General features: G+C 49.4%; 1 protein-coding gene across 2 annotated transcripts in view; it reads right to left on the reverse strand.

The window, feature by feature from the left end:
- The window catches only part of Plxna4 (plexin A4), a 460,336-nt gene that overhangs the window by 74,046 nt on the left and 373,394 nt on the right, over positions 1 to 12,896 (reverse strand). For both annotated transcript variants that reach the window (XM_013353255.2, XM_026788585.1), the window contains exons 10-12: positions 9,388 to 9,588; positions 1,819 to 1,915; positions 1,272 to 1,462 (exon numbers count right to left, since the gene is read on the reverse strand). In XM_013353255.2, the coding sequence (XP_013208709.2) occupies positions 1,272 to 1,462; positions 1,819 to 1,915; positions 9,388 to 9,588 (489 nt within the window). The remainder of the gene's footprint in view (positions 1 to 1,271; positions 1,463 to 1,818; positions 1,916 to 9,387; positions 9,589 to 12,896) is intronic.

The raw sequence follows: 12,896 nt of genomic DNA on the forward strand, positions 1-12,896 counted from the left end.
CTTTGGAAGCAACCAATCCTGCCAATGTCCTGATCTTGAACTCCTACCTCCAGGATAGTGATACTTTAAGCTACGTGGTTTGTGATGCTTGATTACAAAACCCCAGGAGCCCAATATAACAGGGCTTATGTGCCTACTAACCAGGGATGTGAAGGGACTATGCAGACTCCAAAGCACTTCACATATCCACAGTCTAGGACCATGGTCACCATTGCTCAACGTGGAATGGAAACATTAGCAAAACTGAGCAAAGCTGGGTGTGTCCTCCTGATTGACAGATGCATATACAGCTGCTTACTTCCTCCTCTTTCCCCTCTTCCCCATCAACCTCATTGTGTGCTAAGCCCTGTTCCTGGGGTGATGGGAGGATTATATTAGATGGGATCCTAATGTTGGGGAACAGACAACAGGAGACTTGCATTTCTCTTTCATTTTAAGAAGAGAGCAAGGATCTGAAGCCTGGTGGAAGAATACCTTAGGTAAGCCACCTCACCCCAGTCAGAAGTATAGAATGGGCAGGAGACAGAACTGCCCATATAAAACTCAGGGGCAGTAATTCCCTGATGCATTTTAACGGTGATGAGTAAGAAGGATGTGGAGGAGGCTGGTGAGCTTCTCAGGGGTGCTACAGAAGCTGAGGAAGTACATGGTTGGCAGGATGCCTCCAAGCCAATCCCTGAAATCCCCTGTGGGACAGCAGGTGCTTGCACTCACTGCACAGGTGAGGCTGACAGAGCCCTGCACAGTCCCGGCTGTGCCCTACCAGCTGAATGTTTTGCTCTGCCCCGTTACCCCCTAATTCTCCACAGTTAGATTTTGAAACTCCATGCAGATTTATTTCTAATTGTACAGCTTAGGTCTTATTGGGGCAAGTTCTGAGGTCTCTCTGCTGGGCTCTGGCCCCTAGATCTAGTGCAGCTTCCAGTGAAGCTTCTAGTGACCAACTTCAAGTGAAGCCATTGTTGATAAAGCTCACAGCCTTGTCACTGAGGTCTCTGTACACGAGGGAAGGGCAGTAAGACCCCCAACAGGGTTGGAGTCCCTTTCTGTTCCCTAGGTGATAGAAAGTTCTCTGAACCAAGCCTAAGCATCCATAGAATCTATAAAGGAAAATGAAAAATGCCCAGCTAGTCAGAGCACCCAAGTCTACCTGGTGACCACAAGGGTTGATCAATCCCATAGCCAGGCATTGTCTTTAAAGCCCTGGTCCCTAGCAGGCTACAGAGTGGCTTACCAGCCTGGAGTGAGCTACAAGCCTGGCAGCAGCTTACCTCTGTGATCCGAGGGTTGGTGCATTTGCTGTTGGCTCCCGACAGTTCCAGCCACCGGCTCTCATGGGCAGGGCAGTGCTGGCGCAGGGTGCACTGGCCTGGGCTCTGGCACCAGCCACACTCAAAATCTGGGTCAGCTTTGAGGCACAGCCCACAGCTCTCACGCATGGCCCCGCACTTGTATAGGTAAACTGTGGAAGACAGGGACAAGAGGCACTTTGGGATGAGGATGGGCTGAGAATGGCTACAGGGGAAACTGTGGGTCCCCATTTGGTCTCAGCTATCCTTCCATCAAACTCCCGTCCCTCTGTCCCACCCCTGGGAGCCACCACAGTGCAGAACCTGGGTCCAGAATGGCAGGGAAACGTGGATGGAGAAGAGCTAGGTTTGTGAAGGAAAGACTCAAAGCCCAAGGGAGATTGATGGGTGCTGGGAGGTGGGGATGAGATGATGACCAAGGAAGGCAGCGCTGCTCTGCTTCCTTCTTCTCTCCCCCGCCCCACTCCCACTCCTCATGCCTTTTCTACCAGCCTTAGCCTCTTCACACCTTTATTCTGAGCCGGGTTGTCAATGTTGAAGTGCCCATTCCACACGACTGTCAGCTCCACAGGCAGGTTGTTGATCTCCATCCCTTCATAGGAATACTGCAACCACATTGGGGGTGGGGGTGCGGAAAGAACAAAAAAAAATGTTACAGAGATCTCTATGGAGATCCGAGTGCTTAGCCCGGGGCCCCATAGAGCACACAGGGTTCAGGACTAGCCATGGCTGTGCATATGTGTATTTTCTTGAATACAGATGCATGTACATGGTCAGATGGAAATGATGAAGGCAGGGAAGAGGATGCTGACTCAGAGATGCCAGGTACAGCATGAAGGCTCCGTGTGTGGCAGCCCCCGCTCTGTTTCCCACTGCAATTACTGGTCAGTGAAGAGAAGGGCAGTGAGCAGATGCCATGGGCATCAGTGTTAAAAGTACCTGGTGCTATTATTATTATTATTATTATCATCATCATCATCATCATCATCATCATCATCATCATCATCATACCAGCAGACTTCCCTGTCACAACGGGTAGGACAGAGGACTGGAGCTCTGACATACTTTTCTGTACAGGAAGGGCTAAGGACTGGCATTTTGTTGGTTAGAAGTTAGGCTTGCAAATCCAATGGGCTCTCTCAGCCCAGAGTCAAGGGTTGGAGGGTCTGAACTTCTGTGGCTGTGGGTGGATCTCAAGGGAGATGGTAGAAAGTATCCCTTCTCCAAGATGGCTGTAGCACTTCCAGTGATCAGGAGGGGAAATCAGCCACAGACACTGGACGTCCCGGCCTGGCGAGAATTTCTGGGGCTGGAATCCAAGCCTCTGTCACTGGGCAAGAGTAGATCTGTTGCTTGTTGTAGCAGCTTCTAAAGCCTAGAGAATTACCCCATGCCTTGAGTTACAGAATAAAGTACACGGTGAGTGTGCTGGGGGGTCCTTTAACAAGCAGTGTGTGCAGTCAGGCCTCTTCAGGTTTAATCCTAACATTCAAGCGTTTTAATTTCCCTCTTCCAAGCAGCAAAAACTCAGCTCAGCCAAAACCACTTGGCATTCTCCTGAACATGGAGACGCTCCCAGCACACTGTTCACCCTCTCACTCAGCAGCTCTGTGACTGACACCTGCTGGGTACGGAGGAGAAAGCAAAGGCCCCTTGCCCCGAAGAAATGACAGCAGAGGCTTTGGTTCAGTATGGCTGTGACCCCCAAATCTGAGAAATATATTGAAGAGCCCCATTAGTTACCTGAAACCTCAGAGAGTATCCAACTCTATGCTGTTTTTATTTTGCACATGCACACCAATGATGTAGACATAATTAAGGCACAGCAAAAATAAAAAATAAATAAAATACAATAAAAAAAAGTAGAACAATTACAACACACTGTAAAGTCACACGCATATTCTCCCTTTTCTCCTCTCTATCAAACTGGTAACTTTGTATCTGTTAACACGGTAACCAAAAGCTTGCATAGTGGCCTATATGCCTTTAACCCAGCCAGAAGTAGGAGGATCTCTGTAAACTTGAGGCCAGCCTGGTATACATAGTGGGTTTCAGGCCAGCCAAGGTTACTTTGTCTCAATACGCTAACAAAACCAACACAATAACCAAGTTGTTTACTAAGTAATCAACAGTCAGGTAGCATATATGGGATAGATACAGGAGACAAAGACTTGGCTCATTTCTGCTATGCAGGAAAAAAGGGGGAGGAGTCAATTCCATTTTAAAACTATTTCTGGGATTTTTCCATTTAATGATTTTTGGTTGTGGCTGACAATGGGTTACGATGAAAAGTAAAATTATAGGCAGGGGAAGGCAACTACCTAGGGACTGAGCTATGTGTTAGTCAGGCTGGGTTTTGTTTAGCAGTTTCTCCTGAGATTGGAACATTGCTTTCTGCAGGGAAGCTGTTTAATCAGGAAGGTAATCAACTCAAAACAGCATCAGGAAGTACCGGAAAGTAGCAAGATTCATTTGGCCCCTCCCTCTCAGAGTAAGCAATAAAGTTGCAAAGAAGATTCTCAGACTAAACAAACTGCAAAGACTCCAAGACCACAGCAGTTGCCTGGAAGAATCAGAGACTGACAGACCTGCCTGAAAGAGATCAAAACCAACCTCATACATCTGGACAAGACATTCTCCAACCTGTTGAGCTAACTGCAGGCTGTGCAGTGGGCTCCAGGTTTCCAGTTTTGTGAGCTGTCACCCAGGAGTGAGCTTTGGCAATTCAGCTGCCTTTGAGTCATTTCTGCTCCTGGGAGTAACCCCTCACCCATACTCCTGTAAGTAACACCAATAAATCACATGGATTCACCAAATTGGACTTTAGTGGTATCCATATATTGGTCTGTCATGGGGTCCCTATTTGGGATAAGGAGACATGTATGTTGCTATCTCTGCAGGAAATTTTTTCACACAGCACTGGGTCACCCCAAATTATGTCACTCTAGCCCCTGGGAGTGGACATTAGAATGAGGAGTGAGGTGCAAAACCTAGGACCCTACCCCAGAAATGGCTAATTCCACTATCTGGAGATGGACATGTTTGGAAAGAGTTTCCCTGTGGCTCTTGCAATGACCACAAATTAAGAATCCTGCCAGAAGTAGGAAGTCAGGGGCTGCCCAGAAGAGGGAGGATTCTGTAAAGGAAGGTGCCTTCCTTTATGTGAAAGAGAGCAGTGGGGCTCTGGCTGACCACTTTCCTGGTCCCCTTCTTCTTTGCAGGACAATAGACCCCAGTGAGTGAGGTGACTAAATGTGGCCATCTGATCTGGTCTACCAACTGAACACCTGGCAGCACTGGCCATCCGGAGACTTGGATTTGGAAGGGTGCTGGTGTGGCTAAGTCAGGCTTGAAGCCCAGCTTCTATCCTTCAAGGCCACGCTAGCCAGGACCCAGTGTGGGAACAGCACATGTTGACTAGAATGGAGTTCGCCTGATATCAATGAAATCTTCAGGCCCCTTTCCAGATGTTTCTGAAATGGCCCAGGAAGGAAGACGAGAAATTCTTACTATACATGTGTGTGATTGTCTCTGTGTGTAAACATGATTACACGTTCTCTCTCTCTGTCTCTCTCTCTGTCTCTCTCTCTGTCTCTCTCTCTGTCTCTCTCTGTCTCTCTCTCTCTCTCTCTCTCTCTCTCTCTCTCACACACACACACACACACACACACACACACACACACCCAGAGTGGCACATGAGTATGAGCAAATGACCCAAGTTTTGGGTCTCTCATTTGGAAAGTGAGAATTAAGAACCAGTCCACACCTTTGATGATTACCACGTGGCCTGAAGATAATACACACAGCTCTGAGCACAGCGTCTGTCACCTGTTCTAGTCCCCAAAAGAGTATTGTGTGTTTTAATCTGCGTGTATACACCTGGGAATGGAACTCTATTTGTGCTGCCTGTGTTTATGTTTATGGAGAATAATAATAGCAGCCATGAACTGAGTGTTTGCATGCCAGACACTTGGTACATATGGAGCTGTATGCATTTGAGGATGCTCATGTGTTCTAGTGCGTGCACACGTCTATGTGCGTTTTCCTTTTGAAGAAAATTAAAAGACAAGAGGCTATGGGGGATCAAATATGCTGGGCAGTGCTTTTCCTTTCTCTCTCCTATTTTCTGAGGTTGCAACTGGGAAATACTGCAGACATCATTAACCCAGGTGCCCCCACCAGCCCTGAGCCTCTAGGGAAGTCACCATGTTCTGGATGTCTGCCCTCTCTAGATGACTTGCATCTATATGGGGCACATAGGGCACAGTAGGAGCTCTTCGTGTGTCCCAAGCTGGGCAGCTTGGACTTCGGGCTCCCATCCCCCTGACTTCCCTCATTCTGCCCCACTTAGCATTTATATAGTTCTCTGTAATCAGCAGGCAGTTTGTCTGTGCAAAGTTCAGGGCTGCACAGGACACAGAATGCAGGGACCGGAGGTTACAGGCTCCAGAAGGTCAGGAGGTTAAGTGTCTCAATCAAGGCTGGTATACTGCGATCCCTCTAGTCGATAACTTCTCCATCACCCTGGAGGTGCATGACCCCCGGCTTCCTCTCCTTGTAAGGCAGAGAAGACCTCTGCATGGAGTCATTCCTGCCTCTGAGCACTCCCTTGTCCTGAGTGCCACAAGATGCTGCCAGAGAGTTCTGCTATTTGAATGAATAAGCCAGAAAACTACAAGAGCACACCAGGAGTTGGTTGGGGTGCTGTGTCTATTTCCAGGGCTCTGGCCTGCTTCATGGCCTCTTTCCCTCTTCGACCAGCACTGCAGTGGGCCGGTGCCCTTTGCAGCCCACTCATGCTCGTGACCGCCAGCCTGAGAGGAGGTGGCAGGCTCTATTATTAGCAGCACTTGACATTTTCCTGGAGCCTTGGTCTAAAGTAGGCCAAGCATCCCCACAGTGGCTCCCTCAGTGGCTGCCTGTAACCAGCCCCCCCTGCTCCTCCCACTGTCCCCAGGAGCTATAGCCACTGGCACCAGGCCTGTCTCTAAATAGTGGGTCTGGAAGTGATCCCATCTGCATACTGAGGCCAAAGGCATGCCCACTCGAGCAGACTTGTTTTTCAGGGTCCCCCTCTTTCTCTGCTCTTCTTTGATACCTTTGTCACTGATCTGCCAACTAGACTCCCTCCCTTTCCCCATCCCAGGTTACTTAAGAGATCACGACAAACAATCCCTTCTACATACTGCCCGGAAGTTGCCCATGACAGGTGCTTTCAGGGACAGCACAAAGCATGGAATATAATAGCTCCATGGCTGGGGTTTGCTCAACTTTTCGGTTTCAGAGTCACCTCTGTTAACAGAATCCAGAAGATTAATCGGATTCCCCTCTGTTAATCAGAAGCCAGCTCTGCTTCTGTGACTCTGGGAGTAGGGTTTGCCAGATTAAGGAGGTTACTTGGCATCCTGGCTGAGATCCACATTACCCTGGGATCTACCTGAGACTGCCTCTCAGTCTTCCCAAAATAGGGGCTCCTAGAGAAAGTCAGGCTGAGCCCTCCTGAAGGGTGCAGCCCCAGGGATCTAGTTAGGACAGGGGATTCCTCTTGAATCTATTTCGAAATTATACCTCCTGCTGTCTCAGTGCCTTGGGAGACTTAAAACTCTCCTATCACTATAGTTAAGTGAAAAACGTCACATGGGCAGAGCTGGCTGAGGGGCCCAGAACTGTCCGTGGTGGCTGGTCAGAACTTTGGCTTCTGGATCCAGCCAGTCACAAGGCTCCACATCTTCTAGAAGCAGACACAGAAGTGCGTGGGACCTAGCACTCTGAAGTGCAGTGGCCTCGGCTTGCAGCAAAATCATAGGTTACCATGGGGTTTGAAGAACTGGCTTTCCAGATGAGAGGGTTCCCATGGGGAGCTGTGTTCTCTTTGAGACCTTAAACGCCAAACTCAGAATCAGATGAGACAGATATCTACCCTGTCCTGTCCCCTCTCATGCTAGCGCCAAGTGCCTAAACAAGAAGGAACAATCCTGGCCTGGCCGTTTGAGTCCTTTTTCTTGGGTAATTCTAGTGTCACCGTCATATCCAGAGAGTCTCCTGTGACTACTGAGGGCTCACTGGCAAGTGACCCTTCCACTATGGTTGCTGAGGACGCGGCAATCCAGGCTGCTTCTGACTCATCACTGAGGAAGATGAGCAGCTGGTCTAAATCAGCTTCTTGGAAGGTCAGTTAGTCTCCATGGCACAAAGAAAGTTTATAGGGGGCTTATGGGATCAGGTTAGGCTAAGCATGGGGGTCCCAGGAGCATCTTATGACATTGTGACCCTCTTTCTATGACCAAGGTCATAGACTGTCTTTTCACTGCAGACATTTTCCCACGCCCTGCAGCAGCTTCTCCCAGGAAGAGAGGAGGTTTTCCCCAAGGTCTAAAATTTCACTGTATCTGCAGAGGCCAGTGGGGGATCCTGGCTACTCCTCCCCACTAGTGTCTTCTTGTCTCGGGGGAGAATTACTTGAGCCAAGCCCTTGAGGTGACTTGCTTGACCTTGGAGGTTGTGAGGAAGTAGTTAATATCTCCTGTGCTTGCAGGTTTAGAACACTGCAGAAATCCAAAAACTAGTCTGGCTGCCCATAGATGAAACAGGAGAGGCAGCTATGGGGACAGATCAGCCCCTGCATTGCTGAGTGACACAGAACAAGAATGTGGGCTTTCTGAACCCCATTTCTTCCTGGACTACTTCCTGCAGGAGAAGTAGGGGTGTTCCCATGCAGCCCTTTGTGGGGGACTCTCAAATAAAGTGTTTTCCTACTCAATAGTAGCAAGATGAGTGACTGCAAGATAGCGTGACACAGGAGGAGACCCCAAAGCCAGCCATCCCCGCTATTCACCACTATGTGACCTTGAGTAAGCCAATCCCTTTGAGCAGGGGTAGGGTGCCCAGAGCAAATGGAGCTTCAGCTCCATCGTCTGCACTTGCCCTCAGGTGCCCTGCTAAGACTTGCCCACAAATCTAATTTCATGCTTCTTACGTTTCGACCCTAAAGAAGGTACCCAAATTACATCCATCTCAGCTCTCCAAGCATAAATCTGAGCATCCCAAACTGGGGCGTTTATGTTCTTTCCCCCTCTCTCTTCTTCTGCCTTGCTCTCATTTTTTTCTATTTTCCTTCCTTCCTTCCTTTCCTTTTTTCTTTCCTTCTTTCCTTCCTTCCTTATTTCATTCTTTCCCTTTTTTTTTTGAGACAGGGTCTCATTCCATTGCCCATATTAGACTCAGACTGGTGGTGATCCTCCTGCACCAACCTCCCAAATGCTGAGACTATACGAATAAGCCACCACCATAACTGCCTTCTGTCTTCTCTTTTTTGTGCAGTAAAGAACTGCACAGCTTTTCATTGTTGGAGAACACTGTAACTCTGTAAGTCCTTAAACCAACATTAGCTGCTCTCAGGGTGAAGAGAAGGGAGCAGTGTCAAGGCTGGAGGGCAACATGAAAAAGAAAGGGTTAGGCTGGGAGGAAAGAGGAACATCGTCAGGAACGCCGAGCTCCTTAGAGATCCAGTGGACAGTTGCTGGCAACCTGGGGACTACTGACCCTCATTGGCAGAACTTGATCGTAACTATGGAGCTTGTAAACTCTGGGCAGGGGCCAGCTGACCCAAGTCAACTCCCACCCCGTCAGTAGTGCTCTATGGTGACATTTCGTGTGTAATCTGCTAAGATACAGCTTTTCTGTAACTTTTTACTGGCGGGCTTCTGTGGGCTCCAATGAAACACTCAGGTGAGGCTGGGTGAGAAGGAAGGGCCTAAGACTTCTAGAGCAGACTTTGAGAAGGAGGAAGTTCAGCTTTCTGTAGCTACATCTGCCCTTAAACAGGGCTCTGGACCCCTACATGGGCCCGACACTACATCTTGTGTAGGTGACCCTCATCACACCATGGCTGCAATCAGAGTCGGCAACTGGTGGACATTATGGTTGTTCTAGAACCCATTCTACCACGGGTTCAGGGACTGGATTGGACAAGCAGAGCAGGAGTAGAGGAAGGATTCAGGTGAGTAGGGAGCCCAGCAGGGCTGAGCTGATGGGGCTCACGGAGGCCCATAGTAATGGGGCCAGCAGGGTGACTCACAGAGGTATTCTGGCACTGCACACTGGAGCTGTTGAAGCGCAGGGCAGGAACCCGCTGCTCCGTGTCCTGGATGTTCAAGATGCATTCGTAGCCTCGCTGTCCAGACTGAGGCTGTGGGAGGTTCTTGGCCTTCAGAGTGATGGGCTTGATCACCTCTACTGGAACCAGGATCTTGTCCACTCGCAGCAGCTGGGGGCAGTCCTGGGGACACAAGGCATGGCTCAGTTTGGGCATGTAGGAAACCAAAAGGACAGTGACTGCTACAAATATTACATAGATGTTGGTCTTTGCTATGGCCTATCCCCAGAGGATTGCATGCCCATCCTCAGACAGCAGGGAAGGAGTAAGGGTAAAAAATCTCAAATCTTAATGTTACCATTTTGAGGCCACTCCTAATGGAATCTATCCTTGGCCAGTTCATGTTAATTTTAGTACCAGTTTATACCCCAGATCTCTAGCAGGTCTGTGGGCCCCTCCTAATTCCTTTCCTTCCTTGGCAGAGAATGACCCTGCTGCCTGGGCATCCTGCTCCTCTGGGGACTCATGGCATCTTTGCCTGCCAAGTTCCAGGCAGCCAGGAGTTAGGACAGATGGACCATATGGGAAGCTACACACGGAGGCAGCAGCCTGGGCCTCAGCTTGGCCTATAGAACTCAAATCTGGAACACAGCTGGGAACCTAAGGGAGCCTCTAGTATGTGGGCTGAGTGGCATTAGGCGATGCTCTGGAATAGAATTTGGTGGGCTCCTCAGTCTAGAAGTTTCCAACTAAGCTCTGAGGATGGTTGGCACTGAGGAAATGTGCCCCCCCCCCCCCCGAGCAGATACGCAGCGCTGATCTTTGATGCCTGCAATAGGACTGTTAACCACGCAACCACAGAGGGGCTTTGCCAGGGAAGAAATGAATCACCGTGTCCCTTTCTTTGGAAACAATCAGCACTAACTTGAGAGGCCAGAATGAGCTTGGAGGATAATGGAGTCTGAAGATGGGATGGCTGCTCTGGGCTTTGTGCCAGGAAGTACCCCCCCCCCCAGGTTCCACCCTCTCTCTGGGCACTGTCACACCAGATGACCTTTGAACAAGCTGACTGTAGAAAGCACAGCACCCATGCCCTTCCTGGGGATGCTGATACACAGTCTCACTGCTGAGTCTCAGCTGAGGCTGCTGTTTCTCTCCCCAGTACAGGTCTTCTTCATGCGGTGATATTGATTAAAGAAACCATGGGGGAGGCGTATTAGAGGTGTCTTATAGGTAACTGGAGGCTGTCTCTCAAAGCAAATGAGCCGCTGGCTCCCTATGTCACTGGGAGCTGCGCTAGGATAACACTGAGCTTCTGGTCCAACCTAGCACACCCCTGCGCTGAGCTTCAACATCCCTTTGTCCATTAGACAGGACTTGGATATTGTCCTATTGGATACTGGATAGGACTTGTGCATTTGAGAACAGATCAAAAGAGAACAGCACACAGGGTAATTCCATCCCTTAGGTGTCCCTCAGAACACTGAAAATAGGGACTTAAAGAGATCCCTGTAGGCCACATTCACAGTAGCATCAGCCACAATGGCTGAGAGGCAGAGACACCGTAAGTGTCCATAGATGAATGAATGACAGAATTTTTAAAAATATATGTCATACGTACACAATGGAGAAGTATACAGCCTTAAATAGTGTGAAAATTCTGACCCACACAACCATATGGCTAAACACTGAGCACACTGGCCATGTGAAATAAGCTGGCCCCACAGTGACAAACTCTACATGATTCCATGTGCACAGGGCAGCTAGAGTAGAGATATTTCAAGACAGAAAGGCAAATGGTGATGGACAAGTAAGGGGGGAGATGGGCTGTTACTCCATGGGGAGCGCTTAGCTGGGCACGGTGGGGGTGGTTATGCATAGTGTATATGCACTCAACTGAACTCTCAAAATATGTGAGGATAGTGTTGTTTTCATTGTATATTTCACAACCATTAAGATCAACCAACCCAAACTCCTAAAACATAAAGGAGTGGTGAGGTCTCAGGGCAGCAGGGGAGTGGAGGCAAGGACCTAGCACAGTCTTGATCTTCCTCCTACAGGAAGTTTCAAAGTTTTGAAGAGGTGGGTATCTGGGAACTAGGAGATGCCCTCACAGGGAGTCTAAGTGGCTCCAATCCTGCACACCCCCTGCATCCATCTATCTGATCCCCCATGCTCTGACAAGATGCCAATGTGGCATACATAGGCAAGAGGGATGGTTCCATGAAGAGGTTGATGCTTGGGTTCAAAAGGGAGGTGTGTGGGGGCTGCAGGACTATGGGCAGCAGTTCCATGATAATGGGGAGCCACGAGCCAGTCCTTGGATACTGCAGAGCCACCTCTGCTTGAGGCTAGGACTGCCTTCCCCCCAGGGAGCTGGACCTGAGACGCATGTGGTGAGAGAGCCAGGGGGTATTGGCACCTCTCCCCTCCACATCCCCAGCAAATGTTGCCATCCATGATCAGGCCCAGGGAACCTGGAATTCCAGACTTCTCTGAACAACCTGACTAAGCCCTTCCTAATGGAGAAACTGAGTCAGGGAGAGGAAAAGGAATAACTCAGTGTTAGCAGATGGGTGGACAGCTGAAGAAGCTGACTTCTTGCATCCCCATCCTTCCTCCTGCTTTTGGAAGATCAGGTGCCATGGGCAGGACCCTCTTGGAATGGAATTGCTCAGTCAGTTGGAACGGTGCGCTCCACGTGAGCTGGGCTGGAGGTCTGCCTTGTCCAGAGATGTCAAGAGCTAAAGCCTTTCTCTCTTGTCCCCTGTAAGATTCTCACCAAAGCTTGTTAGGAGTGCTCTAATGAGTCCTGATTAGCAATGGCCCCATAAAGGCCTAGTTTGCATATAAAAAGGTTGGCAGTTCTGAGAGGAAGTTCATTAATAATAATTGGAGAGGCCCAGGGATGGGCTGGACACATCTTCCTCCAAGTATTGCTGATGGTTGACCCCAGTGCCCCTGCTTAATTGAAATGTAAAATGGCAATTTTCCCCTCGGCAACAAGGCATGAAGAGGCCATCTCCAGCACCCTGCCCTTCCTCCCACCCATCATGCCAGACTGACCTGCTGCCTGCTAAGATGCCAGGTGCAAAACCACCTACAGACTCAAAGCTCAATGGGAAATGTCAGAGAAAGTGCCACACTCCCCCCAGGACTTGAGTCTGAAGCCCTGTTTCCAAGCCCAGGGGCTTAGGAACACTGACACCGTAGTCATTAACATTTGGGTGCTGGGAATTAAGTTATGGAGTCCTCGTTTGCTTCATCTGGTTTCAGAATCAATAAGGGTGCATTTGTCATTGGCTGGCTTGACTCTGGGGATGAGCAATCTTCTTCCAAATGTATGTTCTGAAGATTCTATGAGTTAACATGTGCACAGTGGCTGACTCAGAGAGAAGCATGCAACATCCAGCAAGTGTTTCCACTTCCCTTGCCTCCCTCAGCTCAGGTTGGAGTTGGCCCCCCTTCTGTTTCCAGTTTCTACCTCCTGT

This window comes from Microtus ochrogaster, unplaced genomic scaffold (genome assembly GCF_000317375.1).
Source record: "Microtus ochrogaster isolate Prairie Vole_2 unplaced genomic scaffold, MicOch1.0 UNK4, whole genome shotgun sequence".
Classification (NCBI taxonomy): domain Eukaryota; kingdom Metazoa; phylum Chordata; class Mammalia; order Rodentia; family Cricetidae; genus Microtus; species Microtus ochrogaster.